General features: G+C 24.5%; 2 protein-coding genes across 2 annotated transcripts in view; one reads left to right on the plus strand and one right to left on the minus strand.

Annotated features, from left to right (window-relative positions):
* Positions 1 to 27087, minus strand: part of LOC112602182 (TWiK family of potassium channels protein 7-like) — a 110292-nt gene that overhangs the window by 56575 nt on the left and 26630 nt on the right. The window lies entirely within an intron of this gene.
* The window catches only part of LOC112602183, a 36992-nt gene that overhangs the window by 707 nt on the left and 9198 nt on the right, over positions 1 to 27087 (plus strand). Inside the window, exons 5-22 of the mRNA XM_025350140.1 lie at positions 285 to 430; positions 1525 to 1714; positions 1791 to 1884; positions 1950 to 2082; positions 3044 to 3293; positions 5849 to 6051; positions 7422 to 7547; positions 10250 to 10348; positions 10505 to 10605; positions 11818 to 12018; positions 16381 to 16459; positions 18112 to 18224; positions 18317 to 18830; positions 20111 to 20437; positions 20503 to 20657; positions 23019 to 23147; positions 23681 to 23829; positions 23897 to 23998. Of these exons, the coding sequence (XP_025205925.1) occupies positions 285 to 430; positions 1525 to 1714; positions 1791 to 1884; positions 1950 to 2082; positions 3044 to 3293; positions 5849 to 6051; positions 7422 to 7547; positions 10250 to 10348; positions 10505 to 10605; positions 11818 to 12018; positions 16381 to 16459; positions 18112 to 18224; positions 18317 to 18830; positions 20111 to 20437; positions 20503 to 20657; positions 23019 to 23147; positions 23681 to 23829; positions 23897 to 23998 (3111 nt within the window). The remainder of the gene's footprint in view (positions 1 to 284; positions 431 to 1524; positions 1715 to 1790; positions 1885 to 1949; positions 2083 to 3043; positions 3294 to 5848; positions 6052 to 7421; positions 7548 to 10249; positions 10349 to 10504; positions 10606 to 11817; positions 12019 to 16380; positions 16460 to 18111; positions 18225 to 18316; positions 18831 to 20110; positions 20438 to 20502; positions 20658 to 23018; positions 23148 to 23680; positions 23830 to 23896; positions 23999 to 27087) is intronic.

Here is a 27087-nt window from a genome sequence, read left to right on the forward strand (position 1 = left end):
TAATATCTAGCTAAAATGTAATGTAATATATTTATCAATGTTAATCTTGTTTACTTTCATATTTTTATTCAAACCTATTAATTCAATTAAAATTTTTCAAGGTCATTTAAAAATTATTAAATTACTGATAAATTAGAATATTTAATACAAAGTACCTATTGATATGTATTTTTTTTTCAAAAATATATTTAAAGCTTAGTATTAATTTTCCTACTATTTTCTTTTTTTCTTGTATTCTCAATGTTTATAATTAATTTATATTTTATTTTTAAAAACAATAAAAGGGAAACCATCAAAAATAGAATATGGAGTTCCACTTATCGTTGAACCAAAAACAATTCATGATGTTGACCATACAATAAATGATGTATTTAGAGATTATTTATGTCGGGAACTCCCTGGAAATAAAAAACAATTATTTAATTCACTAGTAAGCTCATATATGTGTAAAGCTAAATTCTATTCTATTGGTAATAATTTAATAAATATACAGTATTACTGACAGTAATTAATTGTGATTAATTACTAAGGAAATTGTTTTAATAATCAATTAATGCAAAGAAAAAAAAAAGAAAAGCAAGTGGCGTACCGCTTTGCTATATATTGGGTATCAAGTAGATCACTATTATGAGGGTGGGTGATAAATTTAAATTTATTGATATATCGTTATACAAGAAAAATGATTCTTAAACGATCTGGCAGCCTATATCACTAAGTTTATTTCATGATATATTTTTTAATAAAGCTATTAAAATTCATTTGTTTCACTCGTATATCATTACATTAGGTAAATATAATATTTTTGAAAATATCGCATTCATTATATTATTAGTACCTATTTAATTATTATAATGGCATATGTAATATGTATAATAATATCAACTAATATAATTTAAAATTTAATATTATCTTTCTATAAATAGATTCATAGTTTAATTGGACAACAGTATACTAAAAACATTCAAACTAAATTCTTAACAATATAATATACGCATACATTTTAAGTTACCACAAATAATGTTTTTAAATTATAACAAAATAATTAACATAGTTATTTATCTTTAAATCAGTAATTTCGTCAAAATTTGAACTTAAAATATCTATAAAAAATAATTTTATTTATTTATTAAATTTTATAGTTTTAGTTTGAACTACTTATGATGAATCTTGAATTAAATTTTCAAAACTAAGATACAAAAGAAAAAGGTTTTATGAATTTCTAACTACAAACTAATTTGCATTTTTTCACAATTATCTCGAATTTTTTCAAAATTCTAATCTCAAACGCACATGAAAAAAGTTGTGCATATATATTTTTAATATTGACTTTTCATAATTAAAGCATTATAATTTAAAAACTAAAGTATTTTTACTAACACAAAAAGTATTTATAAGCACAAAAACATACATTATTGTAAAATGAATGCATATTCATCACTCCGCTCAAAATCTAAAAACTAATTACAAAAAATAAATAGTTGATTTAACAAATAACAGTTAAGTAGTTTAATGAATGTATTTTAGGAGCTCAGAGAACATTTATCGTTAATTGAAGATATCCGGTGTGCGGAAAAAGACTTAATGGAAGTGCAAGAACGTCTTTTAAGAGTTGACAACAAAGATGATTGGATTGAACTGAAGCCCTGGAACGTCAAAAATTACACACTTCTTTGTCCACGGATGTTTGCCTTCAATGCGGAAAAAAAAAAAGAAAGTGTGTTGTGTGTACTTACATTTTTTTGTTTTTTTTTTAATACGTTTTTATTAGACTAGTATGTATTTTAAATCAGGTGTTTCAAGTAAAAAAATTGTTAAAAAAAACGTTTATGGTATATACAGTGAGATGAGACGACTCAGATTGGGCTTAAATAAAGAACGACGCATGTTAGTGAACTAAAAATACACGTATGTAGATACTATCCAAAAGATTATCATAATATCTTGTTTAGGTTGAGTTTGCCACATTGTGTAACCAAAATCAAACGAACATTACCTATTTTAGATAAAACCATGAATAATGGATTGTCTGTAAATACCAATATTGTGAGGTTTAATCGCTTCATATCTGGTGGAATTTACAAAGTAAAAACCATTGTAATTTTGTACTAAGTATAATACTATCCATTCTTATTCAAAATATACATATTTCATAAACTTTTATGTTTAAAAGTGTAAAAGTTACATACATTATTAAATTTTTAATGAAGGAAATGTATTAAGAAACATAACTGCAATAGTAAAAATAATTAATAAGACGTCTAAAAGTAATTTAGATACGTTGTTTATGGTTATTATGTATGAATACGTATAAATACGATTTTAATAGGAGAACACTTTTCACAAAAAATTGTAAAATAAACAAATGTGAATTAACATAAAAAAAAAGCTTATACAAATATTTTTTTGTTATTCAGTTTCAAATGCATAATTTAAAAATATTTCTTAAAAATATACAGAAGCCGTTTTTGTTTAAATTAAATAACATTATTTAAACATGAATAACTTATTTGAGTTTTTGGTTAACGGTAGAAGTTATAAAGTATCAATTTAAGGAGTAATTTTAATGGAAAAACTTGACTTAAATGCTATAAATAGAAAAAAGTTGTCTGTCTGTGAAACTTTCATTTCAGAATTACCACTTCGGTACCAACTTACATTCAAATAATAAATGCGAAATATAGCAAGAAATTAATTTTAGATACAGTATCTACTTTAATAGTTTTTAACTAAATCAACATTTTATTTCACTAAAATTATTAATTCTCCTTGATTTAACTTCTTAATATTTTTAAATATATAAATTTGAGTAGTGATTTCATTTAAATATTAAGCAGTCATATTTTGAATGTAACGGCAGAAAATTAATATTATCATGTGAGATGAATAATAGTGAATTTAAAAATAAATTTGTATTATCGTTAATAATAACACTCAATTTAGAAAATAAAAATATATAATATGTACTCTAAATTTAAATATACATTTATTTATTAGATATACATTAACAAGTACTAGTCATCTAAATGAAAAAACACTTTTTCAGAAAACGGTTATCATAAGAAATTCTGGAAAAAGACTGATAGCTTTCAAATTATTAACAAGCAATTTATCATGGTTTGAATACGATTATAAGCCTATATGTCCGCTTGCTCCCGGTATGAACGCTAAACTTACTGTAACATTTAAATGTATGTCGATGGAAGATAAATTTGAACTGATAGCATTAATGACAGATGAGAATAAAAAAATTAATATTCTTATTGGTGCAGAAAACGAGTCACCAATACTGAACTGTAAGTATTTTGAAAATTCTGTAATAATATGTATTTATTTCATGGTCCTCGATTCTGTTATTTTAATATTGTGAAATAATTTGTAAAACAATCGTTATGCTTTGTAAAAAATCAGCATGTAAACACACAAACAATAAAAAAAGAAAAGTTTTTACTAAGTAACAAACAATTTTAATTCCAAATCTGGGAGCTAGTATATTTTAAATTTATAGCTTTTTATTTAAAAATTTAATGTATTGTTTAAATGTTGTTTTAATTGTTTGGTTTTTTTTTATGCGATTAAGAATTAAAATACCCTCGTGATTTATTTGTTTTGGTATAGGACAAAAATAAAAATTCACGTAATTTACTGGTGAATATAAAAGTAAACATTCAGTTTTTTTTATTTATTTAAGAAAATGTGTACATTAATTACTGAAAATGTATGATAAAAAAAAAATATATATATATATAAGTGGTTATCTATATCTCTTTGTTATAAATATTTATTGTCACTTGTTAAAAACTCCTGAAATTTTTAATTGCAAAATTTACCTAAACAATTATAAATATAATTATTATTATTTCCACAAATATTGCTTAAACAGGTACAAGGGGTGTCTTACGTAAAAACATATTTAGTTACCTAAAATAAAAACATGTTACACTAGCTGTTTGGTGCGTAACAGATAAAAATGTAAACGTCTATGTAAAATTATACAGGTATTTAAGTTTTCTTCTAAAATATGATATCTAATGAAATCAATATAATCATTTATAGTAAATAAGGAAACAGAAAAATCATGAATTACTAAAAATATATACGGCATTTACCAACAATATTACATTTGTTTTATATATTTTTTTTAAATTTTGTAAGCAAAATTTTGTATTGCTGCAGACACTTTTTAAGTAATAAAAAAAATATAAAAATCTCTAGAATTTTAAAATGTGATCTTTAAATATACTTAAAAATTCCAAAAACTTTAAATTTTAAATCCACCATTAAATTAATTGAGTGAGCGTGGTGAATCACTCTGCATACTTATAATTTTAAACTGTAAATTACGTAGTTTTAACTTTTTTCGTATTTTACTACAATAGGTGGTTTAGGTCAGTATAGTCACCAATTGGCGGCCCGCAGACAAGGAAAAAAAGTAAAAATCAATAATGAAATACATAAAAAGAAAATTATATTATGGTGTTATAATTTATCGTTTTTGCTCATTGGATTATGCTGATTATCAAGCATATCTTATCACTCGTATCTTAAAGTTTGAATTAGATGATCATCTGTGAAATAACCAATTACTCGTCGACAGTTCCTCAATCACTGCGGACCTATGTTGACTTAATTTTTGTTATATCACTGTGTTAATTTCTACCTGTTTGTTTTGTTTTTATTTGATTATTGTAGAGAAAAAAAAAAGATGAATTTTAAAACAGACAATTTTTGTTTAAGTGGATGGCATTAAAAGTACTAGTTTATTTTATCAAACCGCTCAAAGACCTTCCCAATTTATTTGATTTACAAACCGTTTTGGACACAATGCAGTCTCGCGGTGATTGCCGAGAAGAAATTTTTATAAATGGTCGTCGATATACCAACACTATTAGACAGCAGCAACTACCGCCCTAACAATCCTTCACATGTCATCCACCCACCGCCCGCCAACAAACATGCTAACAAAGACAGTTTGTCAATATAGTTTCATTAGGTACATAAGCTATAAGTATTCGGACTAGTAATTTAGGATGACTTTCAACATTAGTTATTAAAATAACACCCAGAGTGCTAAATACCTACATGGCCACAAACAGCGTGTTCACAAGTACTTTTAAGTAGAAATTCTAATTTAATTTAATCATAAATTAAACTATACTATTAAAATATTGTGGATTGAATAAACGTATTAGTACTAGGATATAATTATGCTATGTAGATAAAATTGTATAGTACTACATAGCATTACTTTGTTTTTTTGTAAGAGTATACTAACGTGCGTATGGAAATTATTAAAAATAATACGATATAATAGTTGTTTTTATTTTAGGTCAAACGAAATGAATTACATTTTATTGTATTTTACTCAAAGCCATGTGCTTATTCTTATATGTACAATTTGCATTATACATAAACATTTACTAAAAAATCTATGACCCATAATAATACAATAGCCTTCTCAAAAAAACACCATATTTTTAGTCATTGTAATTTATTTTTTCCATTTAATGCAACGTTATAGAGATAATAAAACGTGAGAAAAATCGTTATAAATTTTAAACAAAAATTAGTGCATTCCCGTGAGTAAAAACTATAGAGGATTCTTAAGAAGATTTATAAGCTTTCAAAGACTTAATTTAAGGCTTTTTGAGTTTTAATTCAGACCATTCTATATATTGTCAGGTTTTTTGTATACTTTTTTTTTTTAATCATTATACCAACAATATAGTTGTGACTTTATTTTTCAATCATGTAATTAAACATATCGTGTATACCTGTAACTTGTATTTACAATTTGATAATATCATAACAAGTTTAATTAAACTGCTAAACACATTTCTCTTGCTTTTAGATACTCTAGAATGTTATGATGACATGAAAACTACTGACTGTAAAAAATTAGCCCTACGAAATCCATCAAGTGCTTGCTTGTTTGAGTGCAATGCTTGCCTAGTGGGTGCTCGTAAAACCGTGATTGTCAAAATAAAAAATGTTGGACGATCATCAAAATTTATTTTGGTTCCTGAAAACGTATGGTATACAAAATCAGTAGAAGTAAGTACACGCATCTTATAATATTTAGTCTAGGTAAGTACGCAGAGATGAAATTTGAAGTTTAAAAGTTAAATTTAATGACCATAATGTGAATAAGTATCAGACAAACATGGTTAACATTAAATATATCAACAAAATTAAGTTATAATATGCAGTAATATAATCTTACTTAATCAATTATTATTAAAATGTTAGTATTATTAAACAAATATTTAATAAATATTTTTATACATTTAAATGTAGGTAAGTGGTGTATTATATTCATGATTTTTGATAAATATGTAAAGAGTTTATAACAATATACAATACTATCTTTAAAATAAAACGTTGATTATACTAAAATAATAAAAAAAATTACTTTTTCTTCATATTAAAATGGTATCCATTTAGTATTGCGATTGTATTATTTAGTTTAAAAATGTAAATAGTTTAGTATTACACGATAAGCTGCAAGAGTAATAGGGTATATAAGTAAAGAAATTCAATGAAACAAGTAAAACTATTTATCAAACTACTCGTTTTATTTAAATACTGAATAATTAATGTATTAATAAATACGTTTGACGCATATTCAAATATATACACACTTAGTCGAATATCGTCTTTGCTTTTACGAAGTTCAGCTGTGATGTATACAAAATTATTCACTCAGTTAATGGGATTTATTTATCCACAAAATTTAAATGAGCAACATTATAAAGTCATACTGTATAAAAAAAAATATATATATATAAGTAATTTAAATCACTCAATTAACTTTAGTTTATAAAGTAACGTAGATACATAAATTCAATTCACAATATACATATATAAATTAAACATTAAAATGGCTGATATGGATCAATATTATATTAAATAAATCACACTCAAAACTTTAATAGGAAGCTATATGATTACGATAATAAATTATTGTACCGTCACAACATTTAATCAATTTGATTTTTAACTGCATGTGTATAATAATATAAATAAAAAAGGTGGCTAATAATAAGAACTCAAAAGTAAAAGAGCAAAAAAAGATATGTTGAATATAACATGGTTATTATAGATTTATTTAGCTTTCAGTGTAATTTATTTTTTCAAATATAGAATTATATTATTTAACTTAATGCTCGTTAGTTGTAAAACTTATTTTAAGCGTAAAACAAAATTAATTTATATAAAATCATAATTATCGGTAACCATTAATTATGAAATCTAATGAATTGTTTAAGTAACATAAAAAATCCATTTCAATGAAAATGTATATATTTTATTATAGTCTTTGAGTTTAATATTCTTGAATCCAACACTGCATCTTATAAATCAACTAATATCCATGTATACATTATAATTTATAATACATGGTTATATTCTTATGTATATTTTAGGATGTAGAATGGAAGGAAACAATAAGCTTAGGTGCATTTACAATCACACCGTCAATATTCGAGATTAATTTTGAACAGACAATGGAACTTACTGTTTTATTTGAGCCACGTTTGCCATCATTTTACGTATGTTTTTTTTTTTTTAATTTTAAATTTTAAATTTTTAAAATAGGACAAAATATTTAACGATTTAAATAATAAAACTAATAACACTAATAAGCACATATACACTGTAGTAAATTCCTATTTAGTTTTGAATAAATATAAACGGATAACATGGCAAAACTTCTAGTCGATATTTCACGAAATTTCTATCTAAATTTTACATAACTTAATAATAATTATACTAATTATAGCCAGTCGAGAACAGCGCTGTACACAATTTTTATTCATATTATCGAAAGACATTTTTATCAATGAATCGTCAGTGCTACGCTTAAAAGAAAAAACTCAATTTATTTCAAGGAATCTAATCTAATCTATGTGTATTTTATATTCATTCCTTTTTTTGTTCATAAGCAATAAGCCGATTAACCTTTTTAAAATTAGCAGAAAGATAAACAAAATATTTTTGTTAAAATAAAAATAAATCATTAAATTTGAATTCCGGTCGACTTATAACTCTAAAATTTTCAAACACTGCAAACTGTTGACTATTGTATGTTTGTCTTTGAATATTTAAATATAAATTCTCATTAAAAGATTTTGATAAGATATTTTATACGTTGAAAAAATGTTATGAAACCATATTTAAAAATACCAATAATAATAGTTCTATAAATAAAAGATTCTAGTCGAAATCATAAAAAGACAAACTTACCAATATAGATTTGAAATAGAAAACTTTGCAATGTTTATTAATAAACTTAAAAATTGACATAAATATATTCTCAGTAAGATATAATTAATCACCGTTTTTATTTAATAAAACCAGCTTAAATTTGATGATAATTATATATATAAAAATAATAATTACTATCAAAATCTTAAGTAAAGAATTCGTATTAAAAATACATCAATATTAAATTGCGTTCACTAACAAATTGTAAACTATAACAATATTAAACATTCGTTTGTTTCAAATCACATATGTTTTACAATGCTTTAATCGACTTTATAGTTAATTATGATAACTTGAAAAGGGTTAAGATTATTTCTTAATAGTTATTTTACAATATTCATCCAACAAAATGCTTAAATATTATTTAAAATTAACAGATAAAATGTTTTACAAAATATCTATGATAAAAATAAAACTTGACGGATCTAAGATTTACTGAAAATACCTTAAATTGTTTAAACACTAACATGCAATTTAACGAATAATTTTTTTTTAGGATGTTAAACATTACCATAGATAACACAGTCGTGCTTAATTAGTTTTTAAAGTGATGAATCTTAAGTTTGGTCACTAATTTAACGTAGTTAAAACATTTCACAATGCGATTCCCTTGAAATGTACAAGCGTATAATTTATATTCAAATCGTATTACGTTTTACAATTATTTCCATTATCACCTCAAAAATTGCATTTTACTTTTAGGTACCTAAATATTTTTATTTGAATATTATCAGATTATATATATATATAAATACTAATTATCTGATAGTGTTTGGTTTTTGTTTTAAAATTGAGATTATCTACTATCAACTATAACTTCAAACTTTATTTTCAATGTTTTTACTTAAAAGTACAGTAATACGTTCTTGATAAATTTATGAAAATAACTTTTGAAATCTTCTTTTCAACTAAATATGATGAGTAATTATTCATTTTTCAATAATTCAAATTGTGTCTTCTTAGACTTTCTGCTTGTGGGATTCGAAAGCACATTGACTTAGATGTTTTACCCAAAAAGTTATGGTTAGAAACTTATTACTATTATTATTATTATTATTATTATTATTACTACTACTACTTCTACTACTACTACTACTACTACTACTAGTTGTATACTATTATTTGTCCCTTATTTCATTTCTATTCAGATCAATGCCGTGTATTGTACGTGTCTATTTTATGAAACATATCCTCATTACATTACAAATACACACATTGTTTCGACGGTCTTATACGTAGAAGCTATTTACATTTGGCACATGTTCAAAAGGCATTGAGATGTTTCTATCTACTCTTTGTTTTCACGTTGAGTACTTACATAATAACAGTAATACTCACAATCTTACACGCTGCTCCGTTACATAACTTTTCTAAAATGACTTTCTTCTCGAAACCTCAATCATCTACTGTTGTCGCGTATAAATATTAAAAATAAAAGTTTTCCAGTTGAGATTAATCTCAGTATTTGTTCTATTTATCTTTGCATAAGGCATTTTACAGCCATATGCACACCAGCGACGATTCTATGTGTGTTCCCAGGTGTGCTGAGAAATTATGTCAAACTTTGAGATGTCAAATTTTTGTAATAATTTTATATGGCGTATATTAAAGTCGGTATTACCATTCGTTTTACTGTACTAGTCATTACATTACAATGTTAACCCAACCGTTTTGACGGCAAAACTTCATACGAAAACGTTTTGTCATTGCACTCAGATTCAAAGACATAACTAGCCCAAACGAATCCGTTATAATAAATGAATATATATATATATTTATATATGTATAATAATCTTCATATACGAGTACATACAAGCTATAATAATAGTCATGTCAATCGTCAGGAGTGATGTCACGTGCACTGTGACGCGGCGTGCCAATTGTCTCGGTCTGAGACGATGCGCACTGCCTTGTGATAATAGGGGACCCTTCCCGCCCACCAGGTAAAAATCGATAACCAACTGATGTTGTGTTTTTGGGTTTGCAGTGCACCAGATTTATAATCGTGTCGGACAATTCGTGCGCACAAGAAGTGAACGTGTTTGGCGATGGTCAAATGTTTGGGGCTCGGAGCGTTCGACTGTCGGTAAGAAGTCGGGCATGGGCCGGGGGGCAGGAAGGGAAAACAAAACCACTATAAAGCTCTCATGCCGTCTACCGGTGTGTGAGTATGTGTTTACATATATATATTTATATATATGTATATACATATTTATACATTTTTACCTATGACCTGACGTAGGGACCTGGTTTGCTGAGCACTCAGGCAGAGGCAGAAAGTTACGTGCTCGACATGGGAAAAATTGGCGAGGTGGTCCGGTACGTGTACGCGAAAAACATGAGGTACACCCAAACGCGCTTACGGATTAACCCCACGTTACCGGCACAACGACTGTCATAGCGATATATGAGTTTGTGTGTGTGTGTGATATTTCAGCTATTATACGATACGATAATTAAACAATTCTCTGGGAGAACCAAATCTCTCTCTCAGTTATGAAGAAGAGAGCGTTAGGCTAGGTTAGGTTATTACAAGGTTAAGGTTTCAGACAATAAAAAAATTAAATCTTATGGACTTCAGATGAATTAATTGTACATGGTAGAAATTGAGACAGCGTTCTGTTTTCGACATGAAGAACAAATAACGACTATGATGCATTTTAAAGGGAAAACCGAATCAATAAAATATAAATTCATTGTTACGACAAGATGAAGATTCGTTGATTTTTCTGCTGCAATCATAATATTTTAATCAATAGCCATGCTTTATAATTGAGGAATTGAATGTTAAAAAATATTCGTTACTCTCGTAATATACAATTCTTCTAATACAGATAAATTAAAAATAAATTAATACCTACTATATTCATTATTCATTGACATTATTCGAACAATCAAATTCGATATGGCATTACTTTTATATAAATAGGAAGTGTTGTTAACTTTAAAATAGAAGATATTAACGAAAGAAGCGTATACATAATGCTAAAACCCAACAAATTTAAATTTATGGGAAATCATAAGAAATGTGTGAAAACAAATTATTGTTTTTTACATTATTAGGTTTTAAAAAAACATTCAAAAAAATAATTGGTGATCACTATACTATATCAACAATTACCATTGAATTATTTTCACTTTAAAATTAAATTATGAATAAATAATATATTATAGAAAATAAGTACAAAAATGAATACATTTATTAAATATCATTAACACTAAGACAAAGAGCTTACAAAATTTTATTTTTTAATGATTTCTCTCATTGGTTTAAATCATACATTTTTCATGGACTGGCTTTATCGTAAATATCTCGTTTTTCTTTTTAATCACGTCATTTTTCGAACGTCGGGTTAGTATGTAAAAAAAAAAAAAATTATTAACTATATTATTAAAAAAATGAATTATGAAGTTTTACAACACTTAAATACATGCGAGTGGGAGAAAAATGTGCGATATAAAACGTATCAATTATTAGCTTGTTCGATATAAAATACCATAAATCTCTTTTTTTTTGTTATTATTTTTTTCTACTTTTTTTGTCCTCTCAAATAGTCGTATCAAATATCCGTATCGCTGGATCATTAATCATGCAATCGACAATCCAGGTTCAAAAAATGCCAAAGTAAATTTCAACATTCATCCGTCAACTGGGTTATTAGACAAGTTCTCGAAAACGATGTTTCGAGTGGAATGTGGCGTTTCTAACGAGATAGTCAATGAACAACTTACGGGCAAGTATCGTGTAACTGCTACGTAAGTATTACGTGTTTTTATATTGTTTCATATCATCTCGTAAATGTCCACACAACAAAAATTGTAACAAGATGTTAGGTCAATTGATATCCTTCAAAACTATACGCATTAAACCATAAAAGGAGCATTTTATAGAGTACACTAATTATTCATTTTTAGTCTACTAAACAAATATGTTATTATATCGTTCTTTCGTATTAATGAACCATTCAAAACGCTAAATTTAAACAATATTCCTTTAATATCAGAAACATTTTACTATAACAATTCAATTACAATTATAATAAAATCATTATAAATTAAACAAAACCATTTTTCAATCAATAACTAGATAAAAAATATCCAACAAATATTTTGAGGTTTTTAAAAACAATATAAAATACTTATATCAATATTTTTTTTCTTGTAATTGTTAACAAAATTATTATTATTGTAGTCAGTTATAAATACATACATTTTTTAAATAAAATGAAAAGTAATTATTATTATAGTTTACTGTTACATAACTTTTATCAGCACTGCGTTCTGCATAAAAATTTTTAAATTTTCAAATTAAAAAAAAGAGGTCAATGAAATCTATTTAACTTTTTTTTTTTTAACTAATAAATTGAACAAAAGTACACTATAATCAGCAAAATTATTTAGTCAAAAAACATTTTAGCAATTAAATCTATTAAACGCTATTTACATTTACATTTTCTTAATCAGACACATACATTTTTTAAAATAAATTAAAAAAATCCACACTAATAAAAACAAATTTTAAGTATACTAAGCACGTATACAGAGTGAGATGAAGGTTGTTCCTCCCTCAAAATTGTTTTCTGCTTACGTGCCTGACCTATATTAAAATATTTTGATGTTTTTATATGTATCACAACAGTATTACTGTATTAGTAACGTCTTTGCCGGATGAAGCTAATTATGTACTGAGATATGATAACGTCATAAAAAAAAAGAAAAAAGATTTATAAATATAATTAATTTTGATATTACTTAATACTTGAATATTTCTATTTATATGATTTTTATTTTTTATAATTATTCATCACTGTTTTTGAATTCTTAGACATTAAATTAATTCAAATAATTGTGAATATTATGATGACATAACAACTCCTACGGGCAACGACATTACAGTCGAAAGAATCATAATGTTCACATTCCACCATATTGAGTTAAAAATATTTTATCTAAGTCAATGGATACAGAATATATATGAGATAGTGTAAAAGGCTAACAATTATATGAAAAAAACAAAAAAATAAATAAATAATATTTCTATGAGTAAATATCAGTAGTACTAAACGAAATAAATTCATCAAAGGTGAATCGGTGTTATGTCCCAATTCTTCAAATTGAAATTCATATCACATATCGTTATAATTGGTACATTTCAACATCTTCAGTATTTTGATTACTTATTTTGTAGCTAATAATTTTTAGAATATTATTTTTACTCCAACAAATTTTAAAAATATCTGTCTTATTATTTCACTTATTAAAGGTTTACTAACAGTTATTGATTAGTATTGATTAAAATAAATTTAAAAGGTGCTTTTTTATTACATGTAATTTTAAATTATAGCATTTAATTTAATACAAGCTAAATAAGTTGATTAAATTGATGGTTTTAAATATTGTATTAGTTAGGTATAAAAATAGTCATCTAAACTAATTGTGTCATCTGATCGAATGTTGACTAAAATAGATTTATAAGACATATTTATATATAATGACGTCTTAATGCGAATTTTTATAATTAAATATGTCATTCATAGGATTCGTAAGGTTCTTTATAATGAAAAAAAAAGGATTATGACGAATGCCATGGTTATTTAATTTAAAATAAAAATAGTTTGAAATTAGAACGTTTAAATGAGAACTCTAGATTGTATTTTTATGCTAATTTTGGGTTTGGTACATTAATTTTGATGTGTACCATAAATAAAGGTAGCGCATAATTTACACTATACTCCAGTTTTATTAAAAGTTATCATAAAACTTTTATAAATCTCCCTAAAACATTTATGTAAATGCATATATTTTCAAAATAAGTAAGAACAATATCAAAAATAAACGCGTAAAAATAGTACTTTAAGAATAGCTGAAATAAATACTAAGTTAAGATACAATTCATATTAGAATAGTATAAGAACAAAAAAATGGATCTCAGATTATTTAAACAAAAAAACAGTTATTCAACAAATAAAATATTAAACAACCAGACTATTAATAATTTAATTCTTACGTTTTATATATTACATAATATTTTCATAAACCTCATACTGGACAAATATTTTAGTTTTCAAAATGGTGAATGAAAATATTTTTTTTTCAAATAAAAACATAAGCTTAAACTTTGATCAAGTATTACAATTTATCGAATACATTTTCGGAAACACAATATGTTTATTTTTCTGGAATATAAATTATGCAATTATAAATATGCATTATTGCATATTTTAAGGCTAATATTTTATCTCTAATGAATTATCTTTAATTTTAAATTTTTATTATTGGTTTTTAAATGGTACTATGTTTTATTACTTTTTGTTCGCATTATACTTTTTTTGCATTATTTATTAAAGTTGATTTAAAGTATTATTATTAAAATTAAAAGTATAAAACGTTGTACTTAAAATGTACGTAAAAATTATATAATTCTTTCAACGTAGTGGAAAACTTATAAATTTATGATCAAAATTTGAAACACTATTTATTATTATAAAAACTTGATAATTAACACTTCAAAATAACAAAATTATTTAAGTAGTTAAAATAAAATAAAACTCATTTGCATTATTTAAAATTAATATAAACATGATAAAAACTATGAGATCACCAAATAGTAAAAAACAGTAACCGTTTTGTTTTTAAATTATAATAGAGTGCTAGGTAACTATTTGTAATATAAAATGTTCACAATCTACTGTACTTTTTAGTTTAATATTTTTTTTTACTCTAAGTATTATCCAAAAATGTAACACATTTTTTTAACAATTATACTATTATACTTTATTACTGTATTCTTATAGATTATAAGTTGAACACAAATTGTATTTTATAAATGTTAATTTTTAAAATATCTATTAAATACTTTTTGCATTAAAAATAAAGCAAATTCCAGTTTTTAATATCTTAACCTTTTTCCAGTAATTCTTAGCCCAACCCCAGAATCTATGACTCGTTTATTGAATAAGTACAATAATTATTTAACATTATAGGTACTCTTACAAATTTCAAAATACTCGACTAAATAAAATTCAATATTCTAGTATATTTTCTCTATAATTAGCACTAGACATTAAACCATAGTTTGTAATTATATTTAAAAATAACTAATTAGTAAATAGTATAAGAATCTGTTTTAAATTATATTTAGCACATAATATATCACCGACATAATGTTACTTAATATACAATGTTTAATGATATTTTAAATGTAATGTTTAAATAGTTAAAAGTAATTAAACTCAGTACATTATTTAGTTTATAAGGGGTACAAAGTACTAACAAATTTATTCATGCACACGACATATTATAATAGTTTTATAGTGAAACTTACTAGTGAAAATTTAGATTAGTTACTTGAATTACAATTGCCATAATTTTCGTTCAATTATTTTACTCTTGTTTGTGTAAATTGAATTAATATAATTAATAAAGTTATTAGTGTTATATATTTATAAACTTTTTATTAATGTAATATAGACAAAACAAAAAGTAGCTATTACCTATATTTAATAGTTTTAGTTGACTTAATTTCTATACATAATTTCTAAGTATAAGTTAGAATATTAGAAATAAATAAAAATTAAAGTGTATTATTTTATAGCTTATTAATAATTATTATACCATGATGTTGTTGTTAAAATGTATTTGTATAATTTTATTAAATTTGATAAACTATGAACAGACACTAAGAACAGATTAAACAAACGTCACAACTCTACATTAAATTAATAATTAGCCTAATAAATCATATTATTATTATTATTATTATTTTTTTTTTTTTTAAACATAAAATATCAGGATTAAAAGCCGATAGAAGAATATCTCTAGATAAATAATAAATACATTTTAAAACGTTAATAGCATCAAAACTTTTTTAACATTTATCTTTATTTCTTATAAGTTTATAACGCGTTATATAGTTATATTTTATGAGCTCTGTTATTACAAAATCATTAGTTTAAAAATATTTTGGATCAATAATTTGTTAACACTGCATTATTTATTTATATAAAAGTATATATTATATCTACTCGCTAAACCAAAGTATAATTTGATTTAAATATAAATTTATACCTAACCTACGTATTTTTTTTTTTTTATATATATATATAAAAAAATAAAAAGCATGATGATTGATGATATCCCCAAAGAAAGTATCGACGATCAAAATATATATTACGAAGAACAAGAGGACAACCCAGAGGTAAAATATCTAAGTATAATTAATTAAATATTAATTAATTATCCAAGATTAATAAGAGTTCCATTACATTATATAATCTCCTTGTGAAATGGAGATATAAATATAAATATTTTACAATATACAAAGTATAATATATAATGACATCACGGAACAGTGAAGAAAAAACCATTATTTAATCTTATAATATTTTAAAATAACCGATAATAAACTCACGTAGGTGAAACCAAAACAACTTTTTGAATAAGAATGATAGAATTTTATTAAAAATATTGTGTACTACTTACTTAATCCAGATTATTTATTAATATTACTTTTAAATAAACAAATATTTGTAGTGATGCAAACTCAATGACTTGTTTTGTATGTGATAATTTTTTTTTCCCAAATGTTGGTTTAATAATGTGCATATTATCTAAAAGGAGAGGGTCGACAATTATATTATAAAAATAAAACTAATTAAATTAAATTCGCTGTGAACTATATGAAAGGTATAATCACGAGAAACGGCAGGTAATGAATGTATATTATTATGTAGATCGTAGTATAATTACTATATATTGTAGTATACATACTCATACTAAAATTATTGTATGAGAGTTTAATATTAGATAGGTTCCCTAACCGTTTTATCATTTTACCAACGACTTGAACGCGGTCATTTCAGCAACTTTGAACATAATATTACTCAATAAAATATAACACGGCAGTAAACCCGTACATAATATTGTATATAATGTTTCCACGCTACGGAACTACATGTAGTTTAATTTATGGCGATTGTTTTCTCGCAGAACGAGGATAATTTTATAAGATGACCGTCTGTATCAAACATTATTAATAAAAATAACTTTAACGTACAGATAATTAGACTGTTATTTTATTTCAAATGTTTTTTTTTTATTAAAAACGCATTACAATATACAGTCATGTGTTTTAATAAGAATAGACGTCATGAAACAATAAATGATGTATTTTAATTTCTAAGACAATCTTAGTTTTTAAAATGTACGCTTAAGAGAAATATTTAATCCAAATCTACCGAACATTAATTTATAAGCAAAAATAAAAAGTAAGAATGTAATTTTGTAAATCTGAAGGTAAATGGACATAATTTTTGAGCACATATTAAAATAAATATAATAGAGAATTTATAATATTATTTTGAAATTAAAAAAAAAAAAACCATTTATTTTACTTAACTTTTTCACTAATTATCATCAAAATTCAATTAATAATTTTAACACAAACACATTTTTATTTTTTTTTATTCGAGTAAACTTTATAAACGCATAAATATTTAATAATTTACACCTTAAAATTTGATTAGGTTTTAAATGATAATCATACTAAATTATAAAATACTTTAAAAGTGCTTTCCTTAGATATTATTAAAATAATAAAAAATACATATTTTTATTGAGGGCTTCATAAAATATAATACCATTTTCAATATGCTTACCATATATATTATATACACTTAACAAAACCAAAATTAAACATTATTGATTAAACAAATTTCGTTTTATACTATTAATTTTCTAGTCATCTTCTGACTAAAATGGAAAAAATGAAAAAAAAAATTAATATATTTCGTTTGCAAATAACTAAAATTTTTAAACGAATGTATAATCCGGTTTTTCTCGTTTATATAGTCACTGTCGATAGAAGCAGCTCAAATCGAAGTTATATCCGAGTATAATGGGAAAGAACGTATATCATTATACACAGACCGCATAATTATAGACTTGAATTGGCACCAACTAAGGTAAACAAAAACGGAAATAATATTATGTACACATTTGTTATACAACTTTTTTATTTTTATTGCAATTAAACGTAATGACGTGTTTCGAATAGAACCGATCTGTGCGTAAAAGAAACAGTGGACTTTATAAACAACGGATCGTATCCCGTGCACGTTTCGTGGATTCCCAGCGCCGATAACGCTAGCGCATCCATAGAAGTGGAACCCAAGTCGTTTGAAGTTACAGATCGGGCCAAAATCAGCGTACATGTCGAACCCTTATGTCCGGGTCCGTTCCGGCAGATGTTAAGGTTTGTGACCAAAAATCGGGACTGCGACACCGACGAAACAATAGTTTACGTACGCGGAAAGGTCGAACAGACTCCTAACGTGCGCGTTCGGCCGGCAATAGCACCGTTTGACAACATCTGCGCCGGTACACTAGAGTCGTACGATGTCGAATTTAATGTGATATCTGATGGCCCATTTACCGTACAAAGGTATCTATATGAATTCGACACCGTCGGTAAGCTTACTTTGCACGGTGATGTCAAGTTGTTTGGCCCGTACGGAAACGAAAATACGACGTATACTACGTTAAACTTTAAAACACCAGTTGAAATCGAAGTAAGTTAAAATTCAGAAAAAAAAACTTCGATCAAAAATTTAGTTAAACGCGTCTGATAGAAAATAAAATGCAGCTAATATGAAATTTAACGCCTTCTCGCATATTTTTCTTTGACAATCGAAAAAAAAAAACAAAAATATAAGTGTGTAATGTATTTGTAATATATTCGTGATCTAGTGTTTCAAGTATTATCAAATTTGCATTTGCTAATACGTTTTGAAATTCTATTATTGAAGGTGTAAACAATTTTAACCTTTTAACATACAATTATGGAATGAATAGATATCACATAACGCATTTGTAACATCTATCATTCATTTTTATTTCTTGATTTTAATTAATTATACTTCACACATTATCATAATTATTGTATGATATTGATCTAAAATTAAAACAAAAAATGTTCTACTTGCTAATGTGTACATCTAATGTGTACTTTCCTTAAATAAAATAAAACGATACTAAATATGTTTGATTCATTTACTATTATATCATAAAATATAATATTATTATAGTAGTTTTATTAAATCTTTTGTAAATGCCTAGTAAAATTAATCAAATTTTACTCGTATATTTCATACAAATACTTTATATGTATATACTTACTTCTAATAGAAATTATGAATAAAGAATGAAGTGAAAAGTAATTCATTTCATTATTTATAAAAACTCGGAGGTGTTAAATAACGTCATTTTCACTTGGTATAATCAATAATAGTCATATTTTATTTCATTTTCTCAGTTCAATATTACATCAAATCGTGAAATATTATTGAGTAATTTAAAGAAAAATTAAGTTAGCAACAATATTTAAAGAGAAAAATTGTAAAAAAAGAATTACATAATCTACCTAACGACATATATAATGTACTTAAAATAAAATCTACAGCACAACTATATGCCTTTCATCCAATTAATACCATACAGCATAATTATGAACAGTTAATTAAAATTAAATCGTTATAGACTAATATTATATATTGAATTGAAATAAAAAGTCATTTTTATAAGCTATTAAATTTGCTTTGAAAAAAAAAATCTTAACAAAAAAGTAGGTTAAATTATATTTCAAACTTGGGACGCATAAAATTAAAATAATTTTCATCCTCGTGTTTTAATTAAATGGTGCAGAATACCTTGAATATATCTAGTCAGGCGAATAAGTGATTATACGAGCATGCTTAAATTAGTTTATATATTTTATTTATTTATTACTAAAGGAACTCATCTACTACCTGAGAAGTCCTCCACAATAATATCTGTTTAACCTAACCTTTAGGCGACTGGGATCTCGTGTCAATTAGCCAAATGGTCGTTCACCGGTTCAAAGACGGTGCATACTCAGTCCGTTACTTACGCGACATTCCCAGATGTACGTTTGAATGTTAACACCATTACCATTGCAGAGTCTCTTTACAAGGGAATACCTCACACCCACAAAGGAATTCAGTTACTCAATAATGCACATTATGATTTCGTCTACTCTTGGGGCAACCCTATGGGATCGGATTCGGATAAAATAGATTGCATGTTTAAGCCAAGCAGTGGGACTATTAATGGTAATGCGAATGTTGAATTTGAATTTATTATAACTCCGAAAAAAAGTGTAAGTACTACGACACTAAACTCTAACGAAATACACGTGATCCAAGATATATTTATTTTGTCTAGGGCTATTTAAACAAATGCCATATACCGTTTTTTGTACAGTGCAATGTACTTGCACCACAAAAGATAAGTCTCGAATGTCGGATAAATGAATTCAGCGCTACAGTGACATATATCGACGTATATGGTGCACAATATAGCATAACGTGGAAAGACAAGTATGTACAACAACTAATCGATACTTTGTTTTCAGTGACTAAATTAACATTTCTTACTGTTATGTAAAAGTTTAACAAAAACACAATTAATTCTGATTTTGTAATATTATTTCTATTAAATTTTTTAAATAAATAATAATTATAAAATCTACAGGTCAATAAATCAATAATTATTTAATATTGACTAAATTCTAATGATTCTATTTAGTAAATAGAACAGAGTTTTGATTCAATTGTAGTTTATTTTATTCACAGTTACTGTCAACGGCAAAATTAAATACAAAAGGCACTAACTGAAATCCAACAAAGTTTTAAAGCTTTGTTTTCATAACTTAACTATAATATACATATTATTATGTACTTGTAAGTTTATAATCACTATTGTTTTCCTTTTGTTATTATTAAAATGTCAAATGATTCTTTGTTCAATAAATAAATTGGATTTTCGAAAAATATACCTTTTATTATCTGATTTGAAGATAAACCACGTATACCTACAATACGATAATAATTCTTACGATAATAAAAAAAAAAATTTTTAATTTTTAATTTTAATTTTTAATCAATTTTAAAGTTACAACTTCATAAGTAATTACTCTTACTTTTTTTACATTTACATAATTTTATTTAATACAATTTTCATATTTATATTTACATTTTTAAATTTTCCTATAAATATAAAAATATTTAGATGAGCTGTTTAAAAGCTAGAATTAAAATAGAAAAGAAATGACTTACATGCATTAGTGGTTAAAATTGACTCTGCTGATCCTTAAACTTATTTTCAGATGGACATTGAGCTTGTTTTTTTATTTACGCATCTACAAAATAATCCGAAAATCGTGTTATTATTTCGTCGTCAGGCTTTAATATTATTAAATAATTTACAAAATATTAAGATAAATTTTTTGGGAATAGAAATGGTATAATGCCGTATTAAATTAACCAAATTTTAATATTGCTTTTCGTATCTTTATAGTCAATACTCAAACCATTTGTTAAATAACTCTATTCTATGACTTTTATATGAAAGCAACATCATTTATATCTTCATTTGAGACCAAACAATTTTACATGCAAATTTAATAGCTTTCTCAAAATCTATTACATGTATTATGAATTATGATTTATGATATAGTAATATTGTTTTGGAAACTATATTCACAAATAAATTTTATGCAACTAATTAATGATATTTTATTTTTATCAAAAAATAAACATGTAACGAGTGGTGTATAATAGCCATTGATAAAACCAAGTACTGTAAATATTTGTGAGAAGTATTTAGGGCAGTATGAAACCGTACTGTTCATGTTCAAACATTTTGATAATGCAAGAGCTTTTAAATTAGAAATGCAATTAAAAACTATATATTTTAACTGTTTGTTGTTTATTAATAAAAATAACTCTTCTTTATTTGTTTGAATACTGCGTTCGTCAAAAACTAATTGAATAATGATTTAGAGAGTGAAGCACTGTATTAATTATAGCACTATATATTTATTTATCTCGATATTACGTATATCACTTACATGTAAATGTTCGATTAATGACACATTTTTAATAGTGCTACAAAATATTTTACTAATTTTGGTACATATATCTTCGACTACCGTACGTTTCACTATACTATAGTCACGAATTGTTTTTGAAAGTCTTGATCACTTAATGATTCACGGTTAGTATTTACATTTTATTCAAATATTTTATCGTCATCGCTCACCTTATTTAAAAATGCTTTGCAAATTTTAACTGTACATCGCCACTTACCCTCACCTGAACTTAGAGACCAATACATTTTACGAAACTTGAAATTTTAAATTTTTTTCAAGCACATTTTGCGCTGTGACACGAGTTATTTGGCCATCATAACTTCAATGATTAATACGATACGCATTAGCAGACCTATACTAGATATAGAAATAACAATTAATTTTCATATTACTACAATAGTAAATTGATAACGTGTTGCCAACTTGATATTTGGATTTTTTGTTTTTCGAACAAAAATAATGATTGTGGTATTATTGAAAAATTACACAACCATATAGTTATATTTTACAAACAAGGCATAGATTACGTCATACTTTTTTAACATACGTAGATAAAAATTCGGGTTTAAATTTCGCAGTTTACAAAAAAAAAAGATTATTTGGGCGCAGTTTACGAATATTCTTATTTATAATTATAAATAATAATAATAGATTATATTACTTATAAGTATTTAATTAACGTGCATATTCTATTAAACGTCATCTAGGTACATTTTTTTAACTCAACATTTAATAATATATTTATAAGAAAACTTATTATTCTAATATTCTAAATATCATTATTAATTTTCTCATTTACGTTTATTAGTAAAAAACGATGGATAATCAATACAGAACAAAATGAAATTAATTTATTAGAATCCAAAAGTAATCAAACTTCAATAACTCAGTATTTAAATAATTCAGAGACGGAAAATGTAGAAGAATATGAAATTGAGTAAAGTTACAATTCAAAAAATATTTTCTTTATCAGACGAGCCATAAAGTTTTAGATAAAAACCCAAAACAACTCTAATCTACTAATATATTTCTATAAATCATTAAAATTCTTATAAAATTATGTAGAAAATTTTAGCAGAAAATACTAAATTAACAAATATATATATATATATATATTCATATTTCATTATTTTTCTTCAATTTTTAATATTAGTTTAGCTGTTAGTTTTAAATTTTAATCTTATGTAGTTACTTCATTAAATTATTTATTTTTTTTTTTAAATCACTGTAGAAGAAAATAAATTAAAGATATTTATTACGTATGTCTACTAAACTTTTAAGTCAAAAAGTTTATATAATCACAAATTGTAGATATGCACCTATACATAAAAATCTTCTCATAATAATTATATTACCAAAGTAAACGACTATGCGAGTACGCATAAAACTTTCTAGCTCGTTGAGCATAAAAGCTCTGATAAAAGCTAACAGGGAAACCATAAAATGACCGGATACGATTGCGGTATATAGGCCGGAAGACCAGAAACCGACCAAATGGCGTTTTGGAGAATGGCCGAGACGTGACACACCATTGTGCTCACCGTTGGCCGTACAATTTCAACAAGAACTAAACTACTACCATCCCGTTATGGCGTTTAAAGACATTAAATGCAATACAGGCACAAATATTCATACTCAATACAATTGACGATAATCTATTTTATATCTATGTTCTTGAATGTTTAGCTATGGAACAGAGTATAACTATTCGAAAGACTACAAAGATCCCTTGTAAAATTGAAACAAAAGTTAGATATCATGACTATCCTACATCGGACAAAATAGGAAGTGAGTACACATGAATATTTTTGAATTAAACTTACATCAATTATCGTACCTAATCAATTAAATCTCTATAAAACGTAATAATGGGCATATGTAAAGAATACAAACGTTTTCGCTGTAGGATAATGTCTATAGTTTAAAATTTAAAAGGATAAGAGGGACTCGAGGGAAGCTATAATAACTCCGTAACAACATAATATATTAAACATATTATGAATGGGGACAAACAAAAACTGACAAGGTTTTTTTTTTTTTATCGGTGTCCAAATACTGTGTCATTCAGTATGATTGATGAGAAAGGATAAATAACATTTTACGTTAATACCTACCTATTAGAATCACTTATTTAATCACAGAATTATCGCTTATTTAAAATTCCAAACAGAGTAAAATATTTATTTTTTTATTGTACAATGTACATGTTATAAATTACCAGTATTTAGTGCATAAAAATTTTCATAAATCTATATAAGTAATATATAACACTTAAAGAAAATTGTTGTTCAGTAGTTTCCATAACCATAAATGATGTCACCTAATAATAAATTGTAATACCTTAGTTATAAGCTAAATACATTTTATTTAATTTTTTTGCTATACAAGATATTATAATAATCTCAGATTTTAAATTTATGGTAGTTATTTATTTAATAATTATTATCACAGACAACATTTTTCCATTATATATTAATTAGTATTATTTAAAAAAAAAATTATTTCAAAATATATAATTTGTTTAAAAATTAAAAGCATGGTTATAAATAACTATGTTATCTTAACTTTAGTTCAATATTTAAAAATATATTTTATTTTATACTTAATTTTATGAAATGTAAATATTTAAAATTCACGCCACACTGTTATGAAAATATTTAATTAAATAATAGGTTTACTATGACTGATCCATTATCTCTCCATGTATCTTGTTAGTGCAATAGTATTTTAATAGATATAACTATCTTAATAATTCAAACTGCAGAATATGACATTAAGGATTAAGTTATAGACCATGTGACTATCTTACGTATTCCAAAACACACAGTCTTCTTAATCCAACAGATTACCTTAGGCGCCCATAAGAACAATTAATTAAAAGCAATAATAGTTTTTTTTTCAGAAAATATTATTTTTAAAACGCCAAGTATACTATTTCATTTTTTGAATATACAAGTAAAAATAATAATAACACACTGAAAATGTTCAGTTTAAATTAAAACTAAGTTAGGTACATTAAAGATGTTATTATTACTAGTATTTCAAATCGATAGCAAGTTCGACTAGTGGTGTGTTCCTATATTTTTTACAAAGGATAGATAAAATTTAAAAAAATAAGTTAATAAAATGCATATTATTTTGTTGTCGATTCCAAATGACATCTGTATTGATTAAGGTATAAAATGGGAATCACGATAGATTAAAAAAATCAAAACTAAAAACAAGATTGATAAAAATAATGTATTGCTATGATTTTCAATTTGTACATTTTCCATAGGATTACTTCGACTAGTTCAATTTATACATTTTTACTGTATATTTTGAACAGAATAACAAAAATCTATAATTTATTAATTTACACTAATCAAATTCTGTAATATTTTATACACTAACCGAGATTAAAATGAGTTTATTATTTAAATATATAATGTTAATATTCACAGTAATAATGCTGAATTTAAATTATGGTAGAAAATAAGTGCTCATGGCCTATCATCAAACATTATACAGAACGATACATAATTTCAAGTTAAAAAATACTTATTCTTACTATGTTATATTTACTGTGAGACATCAATTCTATACCATTTTGTATAAAGGTTAAATTTTTATTATGTTTACCGTACATAAAATGTATTTAAAAATAATTGTCCATTTAAACCACGTCACAAAATGGCTATACCTACTAGCTAGAGTTTTTTTTCATTAAAAAAATTTTCAAGTGAACATAGATTAATACCAATATCAGATAGATATAGGGTATTTAGCGCGTTTAAGTAAATTTTCATTAGATTATATTGATTATTGAGGAATTTTACTTTTTATTTTTAATATTTTAACATGTATATTAATAACATTTTTCATATTTTTACGAAAAAAAAAAATTATATTCTATTGGTGACAATAATAATAATTATATTATACTATTTCATCATAATATTATAATTTGCTTTACATGAAATTAGAAATGGATGAATATAAAATTATATTTTAGTAAGAATTTCTGTGGCTACAACATATTTGTCGACTATATAAATGGCATTATTGAGTCAAAAAATCTAATTACCTACTATACACATTGCAAAATAAATTAATATTGAGTACTGTTAACTATTTAAAAATAACCTAATGATAACATTAGTTTCAGGTTTCAGCTAATCTAACTATCTTACCATTTAAAAATAATAAATTTTTATTTTTTAAATTATCATAATACATTTTTATCTTTTATTAATAGGAATATTCATAGTAATGTAAATAGTTATTTTCAATTTAAACGTGAAAACTATATGATTCAAAATATAACTATGAAATTAAAATATATTTAATTATATTGTTATTATTTACTTTATATGTAAATTATGACATATGATTTCTTTTGTGTTTATTTCATTAATTTATTACTATATATCCAAATAAATATTGTATTTTAACTATAAATAAAATTATGAATTGATTTTGAAAATAATATTTATAGATTAGATAAATATATAAAATATGCATATAACAGCTGTATGTAGTAATAATTAGTACTTATATTTGATATTTTATTAGAATGTATATTATATTATTGTGTACTTAAACGTAAACATAAACAAGAACTAATAACAAAAGTTAATTTCGACAACTACTGTTAAAACAAAATGTAATTCTCTACTGCGTATTGTTATGAATAATAATGATATTTCAGCTTTAATGATTCCAATCATATTTCCATGTATATAACTCTTTCCATTCTAAATTTAGATTTAAATTTAAGAGTTCTAGTAACATTAGATTGGATCATGAAAACTGATAAATAATTTTAACTATTCTATTATTAAGTCTAAATAAAAAATATGTACATTTTAGAAACCAAATAATGTTATTATGTATTT

This window comes from Melanaphis sacchari, unplaced genomic scaffold, assembly GCF_002803265.2.
Source record: "Melanaphis sacchari strain LSU unplaced genomic scaffold, SCAv2.0 Contig84_pilon_pilon, whole genome shotgun sequence".
Taxonomy (NCBI): Eukaryota; Metazoa; Arthropoda; class Insecta; order Hemiptera; family Aphididae; genus Melanaphis; species Melanaphis sacchari.